The sequence below is a fragment of the Cyclopterus lumpus genome, chromosome 14 (genome assembly GCF_009769545.1).
Source record: "Cyclopterus lumpus isolate fCycLum1 chromosome 14, fCycLum1.pri, whole genome shotgun sequence".
Taxonomy (NCBI): Eukaryota; Metazoa; Chordata; class Actinopteri; order Perciformes; family Cyclopteridae; genus Cyclopterus; species Cyclopterus lumpus.
In genome coordinates this window covers 20049697-20069719 of record NC_046979.1, presented here as the reverse complement: position 1 = coordinate 20069719, position 20023 = coordinate 20049697, and the positions used below count along the sequence as shown (strand labels likewise).

General features: G+C 42.3%; 3 protein-coding genes across 4 annotated transcripts; 2 read left to right on the top strand and 1 right to left on the bottom strand.

The window, feature by feature from the left end:
* The first annotated feature begins 101 nt into the window (after positions 1-101).
* On the top strand, positions 102-6631 carry stt3a (STT3 oligosaccharyltransferase complex catalytic subunit A). The gene is given in 21 exon segments (XM_034550588.1): positions 102-209; positions 952-1072; positions 1162-1222; positions 1331-1452; positions 1618-1763; positions 2433-2523; positions 2606-2712; positions 2797-2961; positions 3336-3516; positions 3625-3780; positions 3898-3917; positions 3919-3990; positions 4193-4348; positions 5019-5135; positions 5137-5212; positions 5358-5423; positions 5426-5472; positions 5551-5653; positions 6212-6406; positions 6524-6567; positions 6569-6631. Coding segments are annotated over 20 exon segments (2076 nt in total). The 5' UTR covers positions 102-209; positions 952-984.
* A 2142-nt stretch (positions 6632-8773) lies between these two features.
* Positions 8774-11580, bottom strand: si:ch211-266i6.3 (cytoskeleton-associated protein 2). The gene is made up of 7 exons (XM_034550961.1): positions 11347-11580; positions 11166-11243; positions 10286-11082; positions 9933-10188; positions 9790-9847; positions 9378-9669; positions 8774-9274 (listed from the first exon to the last, which is right to left on the bottom strand). Exons 2-7 carry the CDS (start codon positions 11205-11207, stop codon positions 9007-9009), a joined length of 1713 nt encoding a protein of 570 aa, XP_034406852.1. The 5' UTR covers positions 11208-11243; positions 11347-11580; the 3' UTR covers positions 8774-9006.
* A 3327-nt stretch (positions 11581-14907) lies between these two features.
* On the top strand, positions 14908-19294 carry LOC117743157 (52 kDa repressor of the inhibitor of the protein kinase-like). Of its 2 annotated transcripts, none has more exons than XM_034550959.1 (5): positions 14908-15120; positions 15976-16093; positions 16333-16431; positions 16534-16570; positions 16703-19294. In XM_034550959.1, the coding sequence occupies exons 1-5, from the start codon at positions 15032-15034 to the stop codon at positions 18517-18519; spliced, it is 2160 nt and encodes a 719-aa protein (XP_034406850.1). In that variant the 5' UTR covers positions 14908-15031; the 3' UTR covers positions 18520-19294. The 2 variants fall into 2 exon arrangements, with proteins under 2 accessions (XP_034406850.1, XP_034406851.1); XM_034550960.1 differs by having other exon boundaries at positions 14909-15120; positions 16333-16410.
* The last annotated feature ends 729 nt before the right edge of the window (positions 19295-20023 follow it).

Sequence of the window (20023 nt, the reverse complement as noted above, 5' to 3'; positions counted from 1 at the left end):
TGCTCTACTCACTAAGGACACGTCACTATAGGACAGCGGCAAGATAGGAAACTACATTTGAATGACAGCCGGAGGACCAATCAAATTAACGTGGCATTACTGTTGAGTGACGCTCAACCAATAAACACGCAATACAGCGTTGTGGGGGCAGGATTAGTGCGTGGTGAAGGTTGTGTGAGAATAGTGTATGAGTAACAGGAGCGCAGCGGGTGAGTCTTGCTGTACATTAAACGTTAAATCTGTAAACTCCTTTAGGTGCACCAACTTTTATTTTAGGCTCTTGTCCTGCTGCAATATGTGAAGGTGGCGCCGATACCATCAAAAAAAGCCAGAGAAGAGGCGCGTGGCTGGGCTGGTCATTACACGGCAGCTAGCAGGTTAGCTTCGCTAGCTGCTCCCACTTTAAACAGGATGGGAGCAGCGTCAACATTAGCCGGCCTGATGCTGAGTGACTATAAGATGCTTTCTGGGCTAAAACAAGGCGTCCGTTCATTGTGAACGTGCTCAGAATGCATGCCGATAAGTAACGCAGTGAACAAATATGACCTGCTGTTCATTTCGTTCCTTTGGGATTTTGTAACCGTTGCCAGTAATAATTTAAAAAGGAGAAGCTAGCTCTCAAAGTTCGCATTAAATGGAGCTCTGTTGAGCTTGATAGTTTTTGTGTCAGCTTTGCAAAAGCTTAGACGATCTGAAGAAAACAGGCAGAAACCCCTGCAAGTTTTCTAGTGCGGGTGCTTCCTGGTTCCTGACGCCACATCGGAGTGCGTGGCCTTATCTGGTTGGGCTGCAGATGGAAGTTGACTCTGCAGTTGTGAAGACTTTGATTTCACGAGTAACAGTTATCTGACTTGCTTGAAACCTGTCATTTAACGTGTGTTTTTATTTACCTGCATTCCCCTGTGCTGTGTGTACCTGTTGGTCTGACAGTGCGTGTCTTCCTCCCACCAGGTAGTAAGGTGAGCTGTGCCTAACCTCGCCAAAATGACCAAGATGGGCTTCCTCCGTTTGTCCTATGAGAAACAGGACACGCTGCTGAAGCTGCTCATCCTGTCTATGGCGGCTATACTCTGTGAGTCCTCTACTTATCTCACACATGAGCGTGATCTCGCCAATACGGACAGCAATCCCATTGATCCATGTGCATTTCTCTCCCCTCAGCATTCTCCACCAGACTCTTTTCCGTCTTGAGGTTTGAAAGTGTCATCCATGAGTTTGATCCGTAAGTTCTAATTCTGTTGTGTGTGTTTTTTTTTTACAAGGATTGTTACTAGTTCTGACCTCCCTTTTTTAAAGTAACGTCTCACCTACACCATCATCTCACCTCCAGGTACTTTAACTACCGTACCACCCGCTTCCTGACAGAAGAAGGATTTTATAAGTTTCACAACTGGTTTGACGACAGGGCATGGTATCCTCTGGGGAGGATCATTGGTGGGACCATTTATCCAGGTAGGAATCGGAAATACATACATTTACAATATGAATGTAAACTTATTAACTTATTCTGTATTGTTTGATGTCAAAAGTAGAGCAGTACAAGTGTTTTTTAAGGGTCAGAAGAGCGATTATTGGCACAAACGCAAAGCTGACACCTTGTCTCTTCTCTCTCACCAGGGCTGATGATCACCTCTGCCCTCCTGTACCATGTCCTACATTTTTTCCACATCACCATTGACATCCGTAATGTCTGTGTCTTCCTGGCTCCCTTGTTCTCCTCCTTCACCACCATAGTCACCTACCACTTCACCAAGGAGCTGAAGGTAGAAAACAGCATTACAAGATACACCACAATACACATGGTTATACATTCTTAATAAAATGCAATGCTGTGTTTCTTTAAAGGGGAACTCCAGAGATTTACCGTTTTTAAATAAAATCAAGAGACTCATAAGAGTCAGATTTAAATAAAAAGAAAAGTGGTCAAAATCAAAGCCGTTAATAGTATGGCTTAACTCCAAATAAAATCCTACAATTCCCATAATGCAACTCTATAGTGTCCTGGTTAGGCTCTCATTGCCTGGTAACTGCCTACGTCTTTTGAACTCCTTACCACCACATGGTAACACAGGCTTTTGGTTACATATTCAGTTTCTTAAGCTCAAAATGTATTCATAAGAGTTATTTGCTCAGACATAAGAATGTTCCTTTCAAAGCTGCAGAAGACATTGAACTGATTTTATGGGTTGCTGCCTAGTATTCTTCAGGATAGTAAATACGCCAATCTTGTGAAATGGAGTGCCTCTTTAGAATCATATTAGTAATACTAGAACTAATAATACACTTCATACAAGTAATACACGTAATAAGGTTTGAATGTACTTTACTGAACCCCGGCAGATGAAGACAAAAATACAAAACAAGGTCACTATGTTTGTATTGATATATGGATGCACAACCTGTTGCCACTAAATAGCCTGTTGTCTCTGTAGGATGCCGGTGCTGGACTGCTGGCTGCCGCCATGATTGCAGTGGTGCCTGGTTATATCTCTCGTTCTGTCGCTGGCTCCTATGATAATGAAGGTATGCATGTGATGAACACATTATGTCAATAAAACTTGACAGAAATATTCTTAAATAACTCCCTCTGTGCTATCCTCCTCAGGTATTGCCATCTTCTGCATGCTGTTGACCTATTACATGTGGATCAAGGCGGTCAACACAGGGTCAGTGTACTGGTCGTCCGTGTGCGCACTGGCCTACTTCTACATGGTGAGGAAAGCTAAAGATACACGTGTTTTATTTAACTAATTCAGAGTTTACAGAGGTCCTGATAAGGTTTCCGTGTGTATCCAGGTCTCCTCCTGGGGAGGCTACGTGTTCCTGATCAACCTGATCCCCCTCCACGTCCTGGTTCTGATGCTCACAGGCCGATTCTCTCACCGAATCTACGTGGCTTACTGCACAGTCTACTGCCTGGGCACCATCCTCTCCATGCAGATCTCTTTCGTTGGTTTCCAGGTATGTTACACAAGCTACTCTGATGCTTAGCAATGCCTCAACAGTACAAAGTCATTGGGCCTCATTCACTAATATGTGGATAGAAATGTTTTTACTTTGCGCAGAAACAAGCATGCACCCTTCATGGCACAAGAAATTGGTGGGAGTAGCCGATCCTTATAGGCCGAGTCAATAATTAATTATGACTAGGGATTAAGAAAGAGCATCAATTCTATAGTTATTTAAATATTTTCTATTCTATTTGGTAGGGACAGTGCACATAAATATAACATTCCTGTAAATGCGCCAGTATAAATTAAAGTAACCCTAAAACAGAATATAACAGTTACAAAGCTATGCATTATTTACCCCTTCCCTTCTCTCTCGTAAACCAGCCGGTGCAGTCATCGGAGCACATGGCAGCCTTCGGTGTGTTCGGCTTGTGCCAGATTCACGCCTTCGTGGACTACCTGCGCAGCAAACTCAATACCCTGCAATTTGAGGTGCTGTTCAAGAGCGTCATCTCCCTGGTGGGCTTCATGCTGCTGTCTGTGGGCACTGTTCTCATGCTGACTGGTAAGAGGGTTGACTTGGTCCACCATTTGATATGGTAGCAAAAAATGTCTCCTTCTCCTTTCCTTCTGTGAGAAACTGATCACTTTCTGCTTTGGACCATGTCATCAGGTAAGATCTCTCCGTGGACGGGTCGTTTCTACTCTCTGCTGGATCCCTCTTATGCCAAGAACAACATTCCCATCATCGCCTCCGTCTCCGAGCATCAGCCCACAACCTGGTCCTCGTACTACTTTGACCTCCAGCTGCTGGTCTTCATGTTCCCAGGTAAGTGCGCTCTCGGCAGAAACACACGTCGTAACGAGGGGTTTTCATGCGAATGGAACGCCCAGCTTGGCGTGTTGTTTGGGTCTTGACTGACGGTTACCTTCTCTTCCCACACAGTTGGTCTGTATTACTGTTTCAAACAACCTGTCGGACGCCAGGATCTTCATCATCATGTATGGAGTCACCAGCATGTACTTCTCAGCTGTCATGGTATGTCCTGTACAGAGCCACACATGCGTCTCAAAGGACTCTCCAGAGAGCAGTCCATTTGTTTGCTTTTGTGACATTTTCAACCAGAAGGTGGCGCATTTTGTGTCATAAACCCAAATTACATTTAACACAGTAAATGGAAAAAACCTGTGTTTAGGAAAGTGATTTGGTTAATTACAAGTACTGCTTGATGCCTCCTCAGGTGCGTCTGATGTTGGTTCTGGCTCCCGTCATGTGCATCCTGTCGGGGATCGGCGTGTCCCAGGTGCTAACCACATACATGAAGAATTTGGATGTCAGCCGGCCAGACAAGAAGAACAAAAAGCAGCAGGACGCCACCTACCCAATCAAAAATGAGGTAGGAGGCCATGGATGACTTGTTGGAGGGAGGTGTCATGCACACGTTTGGACATGCTCCATTACATTTATGTGACATTTATGAGTTACTGGCAGCTTTTCAGATTAGATTACATCATAAATGCAAAAGATTAACTAGTGCTCCCCAGACTTCTTTTTTACCCCATTTACTTTTTAAAAATTGTTTGGTTAAGTGATTACTAAAAATACATGAACAACATTTTACCTCATTGATTATGTCACAGCCCCTCGGCCTTCTCTGGTGGCCTTCTCAGGTCAAGGACCACAGGACTAAGCTACCTAACTGTATATAAATAAGTTAAAAGTTACTTCACCTCAACCAGCTACAACTTTAAGATACTACTAACAATCCTATGATGTCATATTTGGAGGAATATAAATCACTGGAGATATTTTTCTGTACATTTTGTTGAGAGTACTTCTGTACTTTTACTTGGGTACATTTTTAAATACATGACTTGTACTGCAGTTTCTTCTTATATTGTGGTATTGGTACTTTTGTCAAAGTTTACAGTCTCTCTTGGTCAGCTGTGTTCTTTCTTACTGATAAATGACACTTGCCAGCCACCATCTTTGGTTTCAGTAGTCAGGAATAAAAGCATGTCGCTGGTCCCACGGACAGAAAGGTTAAGTCTGCATATTCCTACCAGGTTGCCAGTGGGATGATTCTGGTCATGGCCTTCTTCCTCATTACATACACCTTCCACTCTACCTGGGTGACCAGCGAAGCCTACTCCTCCCCCTCAATTGTCCTGTCGGCCCGCGGAAGGTGACGGCAGCCGCATCATCTTCGATGACTTCAGAGAGGCCTACTACTGGCTCCGCCACAACACCCCTGAGGTCAGTCATACCTAAGGAAATGAAGATTAAGTAAATCGATATTTATTTCTTAACTAGGATTTTGAATAGTCTGAATATTATTATGCACCATCATCTCAATTTGATTTAAGGGCCTCCACTCAATGATTTGAGTAACTTTGTGTTTCCAGGATGCCAAGTCATGTCCTGGTGGGATTATGGCTACCAGATAACCGCCATGGCAAATCGAACCATTCTAGGGACAACAACACGTGGAACAACACGCACATCTCCAGAGTTGGACAGGTGAGCCGGGTAACCTTCAGGGGGGGTAGGGGTCCTGTGTTTTTTAAAGCGCTGCTAAACTGACTGTTTGTTCTGTAGGCCATGGCATCCACAGAGGAGAGGGCCTATGAGATATGAGGGAGCTGGATGTCAGTTATGTCCCTGGTCATCTTCGGAGGACTGACGGGCTATTCCTCAGATGGTACGTGCCCATCATCAGTAGCTCAGAGTCGGTACAACACTGTGTGGACATAACATGCCTACACATACATTCTCACTATAGATAGAAGTGTGACAGAGATTTAATAGGCTTGGGTTTAAAAGTCTGTTTGCAATGGTTATGCTGTGCTATTAATGTTACCAGTTGGAATGACATTTGTTTAAATAACAGGTTTAAATGTCCACTCTTGCATTGTGCTATTTTGGGTTTTTAGATTGTGATTTTCATGTCTCTTTTTAAATGAGACCTAGATGCAAGAAAATTCTCCTTTTTCTACTAAGCAGTGGTTCTACTGCTTAGTATCCCTCCCACTCTTTCTTAAGTTCACTGTGCAATAAACTGCAAAACCGGTGTTTTTTTAAAGTTATTTTTCAGGGACTTTCTGGACAAGATAATATTTAGCTTGCACATTCTTTGCATAAAGTAACGACTTTGATCTTTCGTCGAATGAGTCGGTCATTGAATGAATGTCGCAGAAAAGGCGGGGCAAAAATATAAGGCCTAACATTCTTCTCAATTTCATCCATCCGCCCGCCTCAGACATCAACAAGTTCCTGTGGATGGTCCGTATCGGGGGGAGCACGGACACAGGCAAACACATCAAGGAGCACGACTACTACACTCCCACCGGAGAGTTCCGGGTGGACCGCGAGGGCTCGCCCGTCCTGCTCAACTGTCTCATGTACAAGATGTGCTACTACCGCTTTTGGCCAGGTCTACACAGTAGGCCAGTGAGTAACTCCACAGCAACTCATGGAGCAATAATGTGGACGAAACAGCCAGTGGAGAAGACTTTGTCAAAGCCGCAGCCTTTTGTCCTGTGATTCTGATGATCTCACTTGTTCTCCGCAGAGCGACCACCTGGTTATGACAGAGTGAGGAACGCTGAGATCGGCAAACAAAGACTTCGAACTGGATGTGTTGGAGGAGGCCTACACAACAGAGCACTGGCTGGTTTAGGATATACAAGTAAAGATGGCCGACTCTTTCTCCCTCTACTCTAGTCATTAGGAATCTGTCTGTAAGGGCGGTTTGAAACCCCAAAAATTGGTTTGCTGGTCAAGCTCAGATGTTCTGAAACAATGTAGGAAATCACAGATTGAGGGGAAAACTGGAACAACATAAGTGTAAATGTCTTTACAACTTAAACTTTGAATTTAGAGTTGCAACAATTAGTCAATTCATTAATGTCAGTTGTCAGAAAGCTAATCAACAACTATTTGGATTATTGTTTTCTATCATGTAACATGGTGGCATGTGAGAATCTGCTACTTTTCTTGGACTTACGATATATAGTTTAATTAAATTCAATAGAACAGTCTTTCTGAGGGTGGCTTATGTTTGTGTCTTTTTTCCATATTTTAGGTCAAAGATCTGGACAATCGGGGTCTTTCAAGGACATAAAACGTCGGTGAAAACAGCCTTTTAGCGCACAGCACTGAACACCTTCCCCTGTGGTCTGCAGATGAGTGGCAAAAGAGTACTTTTTATACTTTTTGTTTTGGGGGAAGAAAATTGCATCAAAGAGATTTCTTTTTTGGTTTTGTGAATTATTTTCTTTTTTTAATTTTGTTATAATGAATCGCTCATCTGAGATCAGAGGGAGCTGGTGTCGAAACGTCCAGTCTGATGTCAGGAAGCATAAATCGTTGTGAACCGGTCAAAAGAAAGTTCCTTAAGAGTGCTTTGGGTTTTTACAATGTGGTCTATTAAAGTGGGATTAAACTTAAAATAGTTTGTCTTTTTTTGTCTGCACAGAACACATTGAGACAATTAATTAGATCTCAAATGAAGTTAACCCTCTGGTTACTTTCAAATATATATATATATATATATATATATATATATATATATATATATATATATATATATATTAAATATCTTTTACCCTTGGGGTCAATTTGATCCAGGCAATTTAAACCTCCATAAAATGATTAGAATTAATATAGTTTCCCATGTTTGTGTAAGGTACTGTATGTTTGTTTGTTGACTACCACCCCCACCCCCACCCACCACCTTGATACACCCAGAATACCTGTGTCAAAATCAGATCACCATTAAAATCTCACTGATTGACCTAAAATTGGAAAGGGATATATTTTTGGTGTTTTAATGGCTTTATATTATTTATTGGGTACATATTTTTTTCCTCTAACATTTGGAAAGAAAAACAATTTCTGTTATCTAGCATGGTAATATGTACAGGAAAAACAAACAATTTCAAAATGTTTGAAGGATTTAATAAGTAATGCCTCATAATCAACACTGATGGTCTCATTCTCACCAGAGGATGCCTCATAATCAGGGACCTCCTCCTGTCTGACACGTTCTCCTCTCTGCCACTTTCATGGTCAAAGAGATGTGACACCTCATTGTCAGAAAACCTTAGTCATTTTCAGTTGAGAGCAGAATGAGTGAGGGCGCAGAGCACCAAGAGAAATGGTTTCCAAGGCTGCTGTGCAAACTTATGTTTGCTCCATCCCCTATATGTTGTGTGGACTATCAATATCTTCACGGAAACCATATTTCCCCTCCCCATGTCATGTGAACTATCGGTGGTTCTCGCACTATTTCAGATGGTTAAGTTAGGGCCATAAAGCTTTTTGAAGATTATAAAATTGCATGTTAGTGACTTCAATATCATCCAAAATAACCACATGTAGAATTATTTTTTGGGTCCAATTGACCCTGATGATCACCGATGCTTACAGCATGTGTACAGGACATTGAAAACATGTTAATTTTCTTTACCCAGTTGTCCCCATTAATTAGAAAGTTATGAAATATGACGCTAAACATTGAACCCCAAAGATAAGGGTTAAACTATCAGTTTCTGGATGAGACCCAGATGGGGACAAAGTTGCTGAAAGGATAACTTGCTACTTATTAAATTTGGGAATTCATCAGTTAAATCAACGCTGTAAAAAGCCAACGCATACAGAAACAGAATCCCGAGTTTCTGATTTCATTACTGAGGAATGAAATACTTAATTCTGCCAACAGTATTAACACTTCAGTGTGATCTCAGTATTGCGATGTATACAGCATCTAGGATAAAGCTGACCGATAGATTTCTAGAGTTATTCAAACAAAGCATTACCATTTAGGATAAAGACAATATTCTTTTATTGCAGTGCATTTGGCAATACATGGCAACTTATATTAAAATGAACAATAGTGTCATACATTCAAAAGACAGAACAATGAGGAATAAGGTCCCCCTCCCAATATAACAATTATTTTTGATGAATAAAAGAACCATTTAAAAACATCAGTATAAAGTGTCCATTAGCTCCAGTCCCATACATTTAAATCATTTCTTTTTCTATTGCACATCACACATTTACAGAGCCCCTCCCAATCTGGTCTGACAGACCGTCTGGAAGTGCATGGTTTTTTCTGTAGATGTAGGCGTGATCGTCGTCCAGCTCGGCCAGCGTCGACACGCAGGGATCCGGATCAACCAGCATCGGCGGCAGGCGGGAGGCTTTTCGCTCGATGCGGCAAGAACGACGAACCGGTGTGAGGAACTTCAGATCTTTGATGTTGCTCTTTCTCCTGGACCCACTTGTGCTGGCCTCCTCGTCAATCGTCTTCTTGACACTAAGCAAAGGATGTTTGAAGGAAAGAAGTCAGACGTCAAGAGAAATAACTTGCTATTGTTTGTATGAACAGCTAATTGCAGAGGAAAAGTGGATGGACTCACCGCTGCAGGTACGGAGTGGTCTTCACACTGTACTTTATTACTGAAGCATCCTCCATCTGTGGCACGGTCTCCGTCACGCACTCAACGTCACTTTCTCCTTCCTCATCCTCACTTTCTTCTACTTCGTCCTTCACTTGCTCGACATCCTCCTTCACTTGCTCGACATCCTCCTTCACTTGCTCGACATCCTCCTTCACTTGCTCGACATCCTCAGACATCTCCTTCCGCTCCCCTTCATATTCATACTGTGGTTTGCAGTCATCCATTACGACATCCGTCACCTGTGAGAGCTCTAATGGACAAAAGGTGTTTGTGTACATATTATTCATCAAGTGCCCCGAGTGGATGAATGAACCTCATACCACCATTAACATCAACACAAATCATAGTGAACAGTCACTAGTGGCCTTACCATCAGATCTAGAGGGCGTCGCCATGGCTTCCAAAGCGTCACACAGGTTTACAACAATCTGTAAGAATGAAACGAACGTGATGCAACATTAATATATTTTAATCCAGATCAAATGGAGACAGAAAAGCAGCGCGTCTCCTTACATCATCCACGTTGTCCTGCGGGTCATCATCAGAGGTTTCGAGCAGGTCTAGAGTGGTGTTCATGACCGCCGGAGTTCGGCTGTGTGTCTTGAACACTGCTCCCTCGGAGTCTGGCTCGCAGGCTCCCAGTCTGGGTTGAGGCTGTGGCTTTAGCTCTACAGCAGGTTTTGCAGAGACTCTGGCTTTAGCGGGTTCCGTCATGGCTGGTCTCTTGAAGGTCTTGCCCTTGGAGGCCAGCCACTCGGCCAGTTTCGCCCTGCAGGAGGGAACACAAAACCACTTTGAGCATTTCTGATGCAGTGGCACCGAGGACTGTGTGTGTGTGTGTGTGTGTGTGCGTGCGTGCATGTTACCTTTTCTCCTCTGCTGTCTCCATGGTGACTCTGTACTGACTGAGGGCACTTGCAACAGCAGGTTTGTTGACCTGCTTGTTAGTCACTAGAATCTTTGAGCTCTGAATCCCACTTCCCCTGGCGGGGGCCACTCTGGTGTTTCTGGAGCTGGCACTGGCTAGCGTTGTCGGGACGGTCCTGGCAGGAGGGCGAGCGGAGTGGAATCCAGCAGCACGGCTGACGACAGCAGGCTTGGTCACCTGAGGGGGTCTATCCATCACTGACTTGGACCTGGTCTGCACAGGTTTGTATGCACCACGTCCAGGCATGTCAGCAAGAGAATTGGACCTGCTTTTTATTACATTTACGGCCTTTTGACCCCCTGTTTTGGGTGCTGATGGTTTGGGGTCTTCCCCGCCCACGGTGGCAGTTGACTTCCAAATGGATCCAATTTTTGACTGGACAATCTTGCCTTTGTACATGCCCAGAGCGGATTTAGATGACGGCTGAGCGGCCGGGAGCTTTGGAGCCTCTGCAACCATTTTCTGATGTTTCACAATCTGCTCGCTGAGGAAGGCCCGGCTGTGCGTTTGACGTGGTTTGACATCAGAAGCAGCAGCAGCTCCTTTCTGCACAGTCTTGACCTTTTTCAGAGGCTCGACAGATGTTGACCGCGGGTACGCCTTGGCTTTAGGAGGACCGTTTCTTGCCAGGGTGTCCTTTGTATTGTTTGTCAGTTGGAAGGGTTTAGCGGACAGTTTGTCTGTTCGGATCACGGACTTGCCTTCATATGCAGGCTGAGCGTTCTCCTTGTTTAACTAATAACAAAAATATAACATGGGTTAAAAAAAACAGCATGTAGTAATATTTCATACGATATTCATTGACGTAACAATCTTACTTTCTTATCGGTGTTTCGTCTAGAAACTGCGACGTTGTCCATTGTGAAGCCTCGAGCAGGTTAAGTCAATGGAGACGTCTGAAAGGGGAACAAAGCAATATATCATGTTCCCACAGTTAGAGTCTCGTGCACTCGCTGTATCCATACTTATATTTATGTAAAGTTAGAAACGATAACGTACCTTGTTGTCATCTATGTTGTAAATTAGAGTACGAGCGGACAGTCCATTCACAGCAGCGCTAAATACGTATCTTGCTACCCCGCAGGAAAAGAAACATTCGATTTAAGTTGGGGTTGCTGCGCTCCAATTGGTCACACTAGTATCGCGAGATAAGAGAGTTGACCAATAGCGTGTCTGGAACTCAGAACGAGAACGGGAGCAGACTGCGGTCTTTCAGCCACCTCCCCTCGGTTTGAAAGTTTGAACCCAAATAGGATTCCACGAATACTGGCTCCACGCGCGTGCCAAAAAGTGATTGCCGCTCTCGGGAGCGCGCCGCTCCCCGTTAACGCTGTAGTCCACAACAGCTGCTTTTTACTGGACCTGGATCTAATTATCATCACGTGCAAATACAAAGCATATCCCATATGCCGGTGGTCAGAGCAGAGATACATCTTTGTGATACTTTCTTGTGAACGAATAACTACAACCAGTGTTTGCAGTTCAGTAACCAACATTACATTTACATGATATAGAGACTATACTACAATAAGGGTGGTTTGTAGAAAATTCTCCTTTGAAATGAATATGTAGGACGAGCATTAAAGATATAATTGACACTGGAGACTGGGGGACTGAGAACAACAGGACTGTTTACAAGGCTGTAATAAGCAGCAGTGGACAATCCAATCCAATAGGAGACAATAATGCAACGTAAATGACACTAACTGCCGGAAAACCAGTTTCTTAATATTAGATCAATCAGAGACTCGATGGCTAACCAACAAACAAACAAACATTAACAGTGGTCGCTGCGTGCAACCCCATACACATTTCTAGCTTTGGCCGTCATCCAGTTTTTGTTTATTGCATGGAGAGAAAACAGAAATAATGTATAGATTTAAGGCCACAATCTGCTCATTTGTGCGCAGGAGATATAATTTGTGGCCTCCGTTTATTTCTTCCCTTCCCATGTTTTGACGTAACAGTACATCGCGGCCTCAAGTTCATTAAAACGCTTCCAGGTTTTGTTGATCGTGTGCAGGAGATGAGTGGAGCTCAGCGCAGCAAGTCTAACTGGAGTGTCGGCGCCCACCAGAGGGCGCTACAAGACACGATAGGCTTTTCTATACATCAGACACAATATGCCAACGTCTACTTCATACAGATTGCTCTTCTCTATAAACATATTGCGTTATATTGTCTTTGTGTCTGATGCTGCTTGGTGAGGCACAGCAGACCGTGGCTGTGGTCAAAAAGTCAAAAAATTACAAATGAGTGGGGCCTGATGGCCAGGGCCCCTATAAGCATCTGATTGGTTGATTTTAATGGCACTATAGCTAAAGAGGATATTGTACTTAGTGATGGCTCGTATTATTTTACTAGAGTATAATTTACAACTTTACCTCTTGAGCAAAAAACGGAAATAAAACGTTTTGGAATCGTTTTGGACAGATATAATCATATCTCAAGAAGGAATATATATATATATATATATATAAATAAAAGATTCAACCATGAGTGGTTCAACAGAGAAACTTGCTAACAAGGCCACAGAAAGTAAAATGTGACAAATAAAAATGCCCCCAAAACTGCTTTGGGTTCAGAGTGTGAAGCTTTGTTATGGACTTCTTGAAATAAGATGCGTTTTGTAATATATATGGACATTCAGGCATCATTCAGTGGGATTTACACTTCGCGAGAATATCATCTCTTAAATCCATATCTTCAGAATATACATTTAAGGAGCTCCTTTGTCTTCTTTTTGGTTCGGAAACATACAAGGTGTTCGGAGAGGAGCATCAGACTGGATGGAGACGAGGACATCAAGTTGATGGGATGCATGTTTTTATTCATTGTTGATTTGTACCTTATTATTTGTTACCAAAGTAATGGACAGATAGTGATGGTCTCCATATATTTATTGGGACTCACCTTTAACTCCTTGTCATCATTACACAATGCACATTAGGATTATATGATCAGATTATCAATTTATAACCCAGTCTACCTCCCTGAGTTTTGTGTTGTAGAAGGTTAAAGTCATAGTATAGTACTTAGAAAGAAGTTATTGTATGTCAAAAAATATCATGAAAAGGTCATAGTATAGTACATCAAGAAATGTAATTGTTTAGTGCGTCATGAAAAGTCATAGTATAGTACACCAAAAAAATAAAAATATATAGTCAATCATATTACGTATGTCAAAATAAGAAAATCTGTTTCTAGACCAAAAAAGCCTGTGTGACAGAGAATTCATGTTCTACTGAACTGTTTATTTTTTGACATTACAGTCGCTTATAACAAATAATACAACAATTATTTCTGTAGCTGCTTGTCTTAAAATGTTAATGAATTCAGTACTGCAAATCTCTGATACAGTGCATGGCCTAAGTGCCCACTTAAAATAGTATGATGTTATCTCCAGTAAATAAGTGCCAGTAAAAACTAAAAGGATGAAACCTCCGAGTATTAATTACAGTGAATATTAAGATGTGAATGTGTAAGTCTGAGACATTACACACATGTATAAAGTTAACAACATATTTACAGGTGTCTTTATCACGTTGCCAAACCGGCTTTGGGAAATAGACAATCTATTTGCTGCTTTGAGACACGAACTTCTCCCTCACTCTCTTGTCAATGATCCACAGATGGGTCCAATACCTCCAGGTCCAAGAATTCCACTCCCATCCTCTCGTTGTTGGCTTCCTCTGAAGCTCCCCTACACAAGTCACGTAGAAGTGGAAAAACAAAACACACAAACCTACCTTTAGACTTAGCCTAACCTGAACCTTTACCAATGACCCAAATATCAGCTTTGGCCCCCAATGAACTGGTCTTTAATCTGCAATGTGCCCCCAAAGTTAGTAACCACGTTTGGCCCATGTCCCATGGCCATTCCAGATGTGTTGGCTTTATTTTAGGGGAACTCTCTCGTCGTCCATCTTTTTATATACAATAAAAAGATAACTTGATGTATGCAGGGCCTGTATGCTCCCATGGACGTTGTTCAGTGGCTCAATGATATTAATAAGTGAAATACTGTAATTTACTATGATTCAAAATTCACAAAACGCGTATATGATGTGAATTTGGAAACGAGCCATTGCAGAGACGGTTCTGAAACGTTGCATGATTTCATCCTTCGGGTTTTGAAAAGACTGCTGAGCATTGTGGGAAAGAAGCGCAGCGCGCCATTTGGTGCACGTTGTTAAGCCATCAAGCCTCACAAACTTGTTTTGGACAAGGAAGCGCCTTCAAAGTAAAATAACATTTAAAATCACATACACGTATGCAGTAGATTATGTATATTTGACCTCTCAGATTAATTGTAGGCTCCTTTAAAAAAAAAAGGACAAAACGAAAATATAGATTATCTGGATTTATTAGGTAGAGCATAACTATAACTTTTGTTTTTGCCGCATGACTAGACAGCCGAACATAGCCTAGTTGTAATAGGGATATTTTAGGGGGGTTATGACAAACGTCTTACCGTAGAATATTTTGCAAAAAAAAGAAAGATATGTTTTTTTTATATTAGGAAGTTCTATATTTATTGACCACGTACTTTACTTTGAAAGAACAACAAATCGGATATTGCTTATCGTCGTTTCAAGCTTGACAGCTAACTAGCGTTAGCAGCATAGTAGGGTACCCTGAACATAATTGTACCGCTAAATAGACCGAGTTTATTCTCACGCGCATGATGCAGAATCACTGCGCTGTTCCGAACTGCACGAGTGGAAAGTCAGACCCTCAGCCACTCTTCAGGTTCCCGCATGACCCAGAAAGGTAACTATTGCTAAAGATGCTAAAGCAAACAGGAAGCTCTCAGCTCCGCGTTTGTTTGTAACCAGACGTTAAATACGACACGGCATGCATTTTAAGCCGCGGGGGGACTTTGCTTGAGTTGACGAAATTTAGTTTTTGGCGACATTTAATGCATTTGACCCAGTTGCGCATCATTTATACACGTTACAACATATACAGATATCCCCATTTACCTTTTACCACGCGGACGTTCAGCAGGCTCACGTGCCCTCACGTAGGAGGCACATCAGAAGAAGTGTGGCAGTTTGGAAAAGCCGGCGTTAAGAAATACTACTTATTCTACACTAAAACAAACACTACAGTTGCATGAAGTTACACTCAAATTACAACAACTGCCACAAACCCAATATCCCGAACGGGCATGTCCATAACATTTGAAAAGCACAGGTGTAATTAATAGCATTAGATCCAGGGAGGTGGGCTGGTTCCCAGGTCGTTGTCAAAATGTCTGCCCAGAAAAAATGTCTTAAATTCTTAGTATGAACACTGCAAAACTACTAGTGTATGATTTTATTAATCTCCACTTGGATGCTTGAGTGGCTTTTCTTATCGGTGCATTTCACTATATTATACGTATCCATCTATACATTAAGTTACATATTAGTTGTATCCTCAGGAACATGCATTTGTAAATCAAACAAGTCCTTTATTGTTTGTGTAACAATCAACAGGTGGTGTGGTTTATAGTAGCTCATGCTATCCTCAGTTAAATAAACATCATTCCCTACTAACCAGAGATGAGTGTCCAGCTTTTAGTTTTTGAAAAAGCAAGTTTAAAGCTCAATTAAATGTTTTAGCTTTAACTTCTCCTTTCAGGTCCAAGAAGTGGGTTGAAAAATGCCAGAAGCAAGACCTCATCGACAAGTCACCTGGCCAGTTGTACAGATACTACAGACTTTGTGGAAAACATTTTGAAACATCTTTGGTCGATAGCGTAAGTTGTGTTTGCATACATATGTTTTTTTTGATCGCATTGCAGAGGACAATGTGACCCCATACGTTGCAGGACTTTTAATGGAGAAAATCAAATGTAAAAAGGGCTTAATCCGGCCTTGCATATTATTTCACAAATTATGCAATCAATACATAATGTTATGTTACATAGGTTTTAACACAGGTTCAACACAAGTTATATTTCTTATAAGTGATGTAAAAATGACTCTTTGTTTTCAGAACGCTCAGAGTACCGTGTTGAAGGATGACGCCATACCAACTATCTTTGATGTACCAAGCCAACCTCAGAATGGACCGGTAAAGCGCAGTAAAGAGACAGTGGGTCAAATAAATACATCTTAATAGGGGGAAATAATTAGATTTTTTTATAGTTTCTATGACATCACATTTAATTTTGATTTGACTATTTTTTTATTCCAGACCAAAGACGATGAACAGGACAGCAACGGGAGAAAAAGTAAGTCGAAATATCAAAACATACACGTTTATTGCTCGACGGTGAAAAAAATCCCTTCAACACCCATATTGTTCACATGATTAATAATTGATTTGGTTTCCATCTTGTAACCGTTTCTCTTTCCCTTTTTAGAAATCAAACCGTCTGAAGCAGACACCGATCAGACACATGTCCAGACACTCACAGAGGAAGAGGAATACAAAGAGTATCTCAAGTCATTATTTGAAGTTCTCGTGCTGTTGGGGGAGCAAAGCATTCCTCCGACGGGGCCTGGTGATGACAAACAGGATGGCCTTGGGTCAAGCAACTTTCAGGCATTGTTGGAATATCGCTTGACTTGTGGAGATGAAGTCCTCAAGAAGAGGCACGACGTGAACAAGGAGTGCTGCTCCCCGGCTCTGCTGAACCAGTTGATTGAGGTGAGCGAGAAATGCATCCGCAGTAAGCTGGTGGAGGAGGTTCAACAAAATGGCTATTTCTCATTACTTACCGACGACTTGGTGAAGATCTTGGGAGAATGGTACCTCCCCGTCTTTCTCCGTTACGTGGACCAGTCTAACTGCCCGCGAGAGAGGTTTCTTGGCTTCTTGTCCTTTGAAGGAGACGGAGATGCCTTAGCAGAGACACTGCTGTCTGAAATTACTGAAAAATGGGGCTTGGATATGGAGCAGTGTCGAGCCCAAGCCCACTCCTGCACTGGGACACATTTTGGTAAAATTAAAACCGTTGCTGCCAAACTGACAGAGAGGTTTCCAATGGCAGTGCTTACACAAAGATCTACTCGTACATTGAACCTGTCGCTGGCAAATGGTATGGCTTTGTCAGGGGTTCAGCTGGTCTTGTCCACCTTTAAGAAGATTGAGTCTTTCTTCAGTCAGTCCCCTTTACTGGTGTCGGAGTTGGAGCACGCCATTTCGATTTTCTACCCGGACAAAGAGGAGAAGGCCAAGGAACTGAAGGAGATCTGTGGAGCCAGCTGGACCAGACGGAATGATGCGTTTGAGGTGACGGTGGAAATCCTGGAGGCGTTACTACTCTGCGTGGACAGCGTTCACGACAATGAGGACATGAGGTGGAACGATCAAATCACACACAACGCCTTAGAGATTTCAAAAGCCCTCGCTGATTTTGAATTTGTCATGGCGCTGATCGTGCTAAAAAATACCCTGACACTGACGCACGCCTTTGGGAAGAACGTGCAAGGGCAAACAGCGGATGCCCACTTTGCTACAACCAGTTTAAAAGCTGTTTTGCACACCCTGAAGGAAGTGTCTGACAACATTGACGTGTATCACGAGTTCTGGACCGATGAAGCCGTCAACTTAGCCACTGCAATGGAGATCCCAGTTAAGGTTCCTCGGTCGTTCCTGAGAAAGCACCAGTTAGAATCTGGAGCGATGCGGCCAGATAGTCACTACAAAGAGCACCTGTCCGTTCCCGTGGTGGAGCACATCATCAGAGAAATGACGGAAATCTTCTGCGAGGACCACCTGAAGGTTCTGAGATGTCTGTCACTGGTCCCCACGCTCATAGAGCAGAACAAGTCTACGAAACCCGAGGAGGAGAGTGTGCAAGTGTTCAAAAATGACATCCCTAATGCAGGGACCCTCTCCGCCGAGCTGCACTGCTGGTGGGTTAAATGGAGCAAAAAGGGCAAAGGCGAGACCTTTCCATCCACTCTGAATGAGACGCTGCAGCTGTCCGATGTGAAGTTCTTCCCAAACATGCTGGCGGTTCTGAGGCTGATCGGTATCCTGCCTACCTTGGCTCTGGAAGACGGCTGCGATGTGGCATACAAGCGCTTCCAGTTGTACATGGAGAACACGCCTGACAAATTCAAATCAAAAAGTCTCGCTCTTTTGAACATGAACTATGATGTTGGGTTAGACCTGGACTTAATGGTTGAGGTCTACATGAAGACGTACCCCGACAGGGAGGATGTTTCTTAGTCAGTAGTGATATGGTAGTTAAACCGCCACACAGGTTATCCGCAGCTATGCTAATGTACTATCTAACTCTCATATTAAATTAGCATAGTTTATAGGCTGTTTTGTGATAACAATTCAGAAGGTAAATTAAAGAATTGCTCGCAGAGTGGCATTATTGAGTGATGAATACCAAACATCTTTGAATTTTATTTTTTCTATGTTTGCGTTTCGGGGAGTGTTGAGTTCATGGTGAATTGGAGATCAGGACAACGTAGTGCGAGGATTAAAGTCTCCTGTGAATAAGGCCCACAATGCTCAGCTACACCCGTGCTTTATCACTTTCCATCTTGCTCGTCTGCAAATGGAGTGTATGTTTGTGACTAAACAGCTGAGTCCCCATCTGCTCTGAGACTCAAATTTCCACCATAGTGGTTGGCGTTAATGATATCTGATATGATTGAAGACTAAAACCATTTGGACTACTTGCACTGTTTGCTGCAGTGGACAAATAACAATAAAATGCTCTTTCAGACAGGTGCAAAATTACATTTTGGGGTTGATTTTTTTTCTTGTTGCACTCCCTTTTCTTTAGGAGGCAGTTCTCCGATGGAGGCTGTTATCTTATCTGGTTTTCTTTCCCATTCAATGAAATGTGGCGTCATGACAACCAATCATCTGCAGCTGAATACTTGTATGAATTACACTTTATGTTCATACTACTGTAAGGGTTTAGAAAATAACTTTCTATAATTTGAACAGAATTTTTCTTTTGCATAATAAAGCCATAACTGACTCATCTCTTGCTTGTTTTAGACAAAGCACTGCTGTGACTGATAATAGCTGCATATCATTATGCGTTCCAATTCCTGGGACCTGAGCAAGATTGCTTTATGGCTCAGTTCTGTGTGTTTTTCACTAGTCAATGAAAGAAGGAAAGTCAAACATATTCCATATTTATTGAAGACATTTCTTCCACCAAGGACACTTAAAGAAACAAGTAGACTGTTGCCAGTTATTTTATTTTAATAAATACAGCCAAAACTTGCTATACTGTAGGTCCCAGTCAGTGTACACATTGTTCTTTTCTGCCAAGACACATGGGAAGAAAAATAATATAATGGATGATGCAGAACCTAATGCAGACTATTACAATAATTTGAAATGACAGATGCTCGGTTGGATTTAAGATACATGGTCATACAAATTGAAATAGTCTATTGAAGAATAAATGTGTATCCAGGGTCTATGGAGGGCAACATATCTACTTCAAAGTGTAAAGAAGAGGTAGATGCAATCTAAATCAGAGAGAATCAAGTAAAACCAAGAGCAGTGCTGCATTTCAAGATTTTGATGTAACTCAGAAGCATATATAGTTTTAATGTTAATCAAACGTTTCTGCTTTTTGCTTGTGTAATGTCAGGTATGATACAATTAATGAATACCTAACTATAGTAGCCATCAAGAGCATGAATTCATGGTCGGATAAACCTACGAGGAGCTCCTGTTGATACTCTGCTTTGGTTGC

Bases quoted from the DNA above. Each gene is read 5' to 3' on its own strand.
- si:ch211-266i6.3 (XM_034550961.1), bottom strand. From the start codon at position 11,207: ATGGACAACGTCGCAGTTTCTAGACGAAACACCGATAAGAAA. The intron at 9,848-9,932 runs GTAAGGAGACGC...TCATTCTTACAG, and splicing joins CGCAGGACAACGTGGATGAT to ATTGTTGTAAACCTGTGTGA. The intron at 9,275-9,377 runs GTGAGTCCATCC...TCCTTTGCTTAG, and splicing joins ACCACTCCGTACCTGCAGCG to TGTCAAGAAGACGATTGACG.
- LOC117743157 (XM_034550959.1), top strand. From the start codon at position 15,032: ATGATGCAGAATCACTGCGCTGTTCCGAACTGCACGAGTGGAAAGTCA. The intron at 16,094-16,332 runs GTAAGTTGTGTT...CTTTGTTTTCAG, and splicing joins AAACATCTTTGGTCGATAGC to AACGCTCAGAGTACCGTGTT. The intron at 16,571-16,702 runs GTAAGTCGAAAT...TTCCCTTTTTAG, and splicing joins GGACAGCAACGGGAGAAAAA to AAATCAAACCGTCTGAAGCA.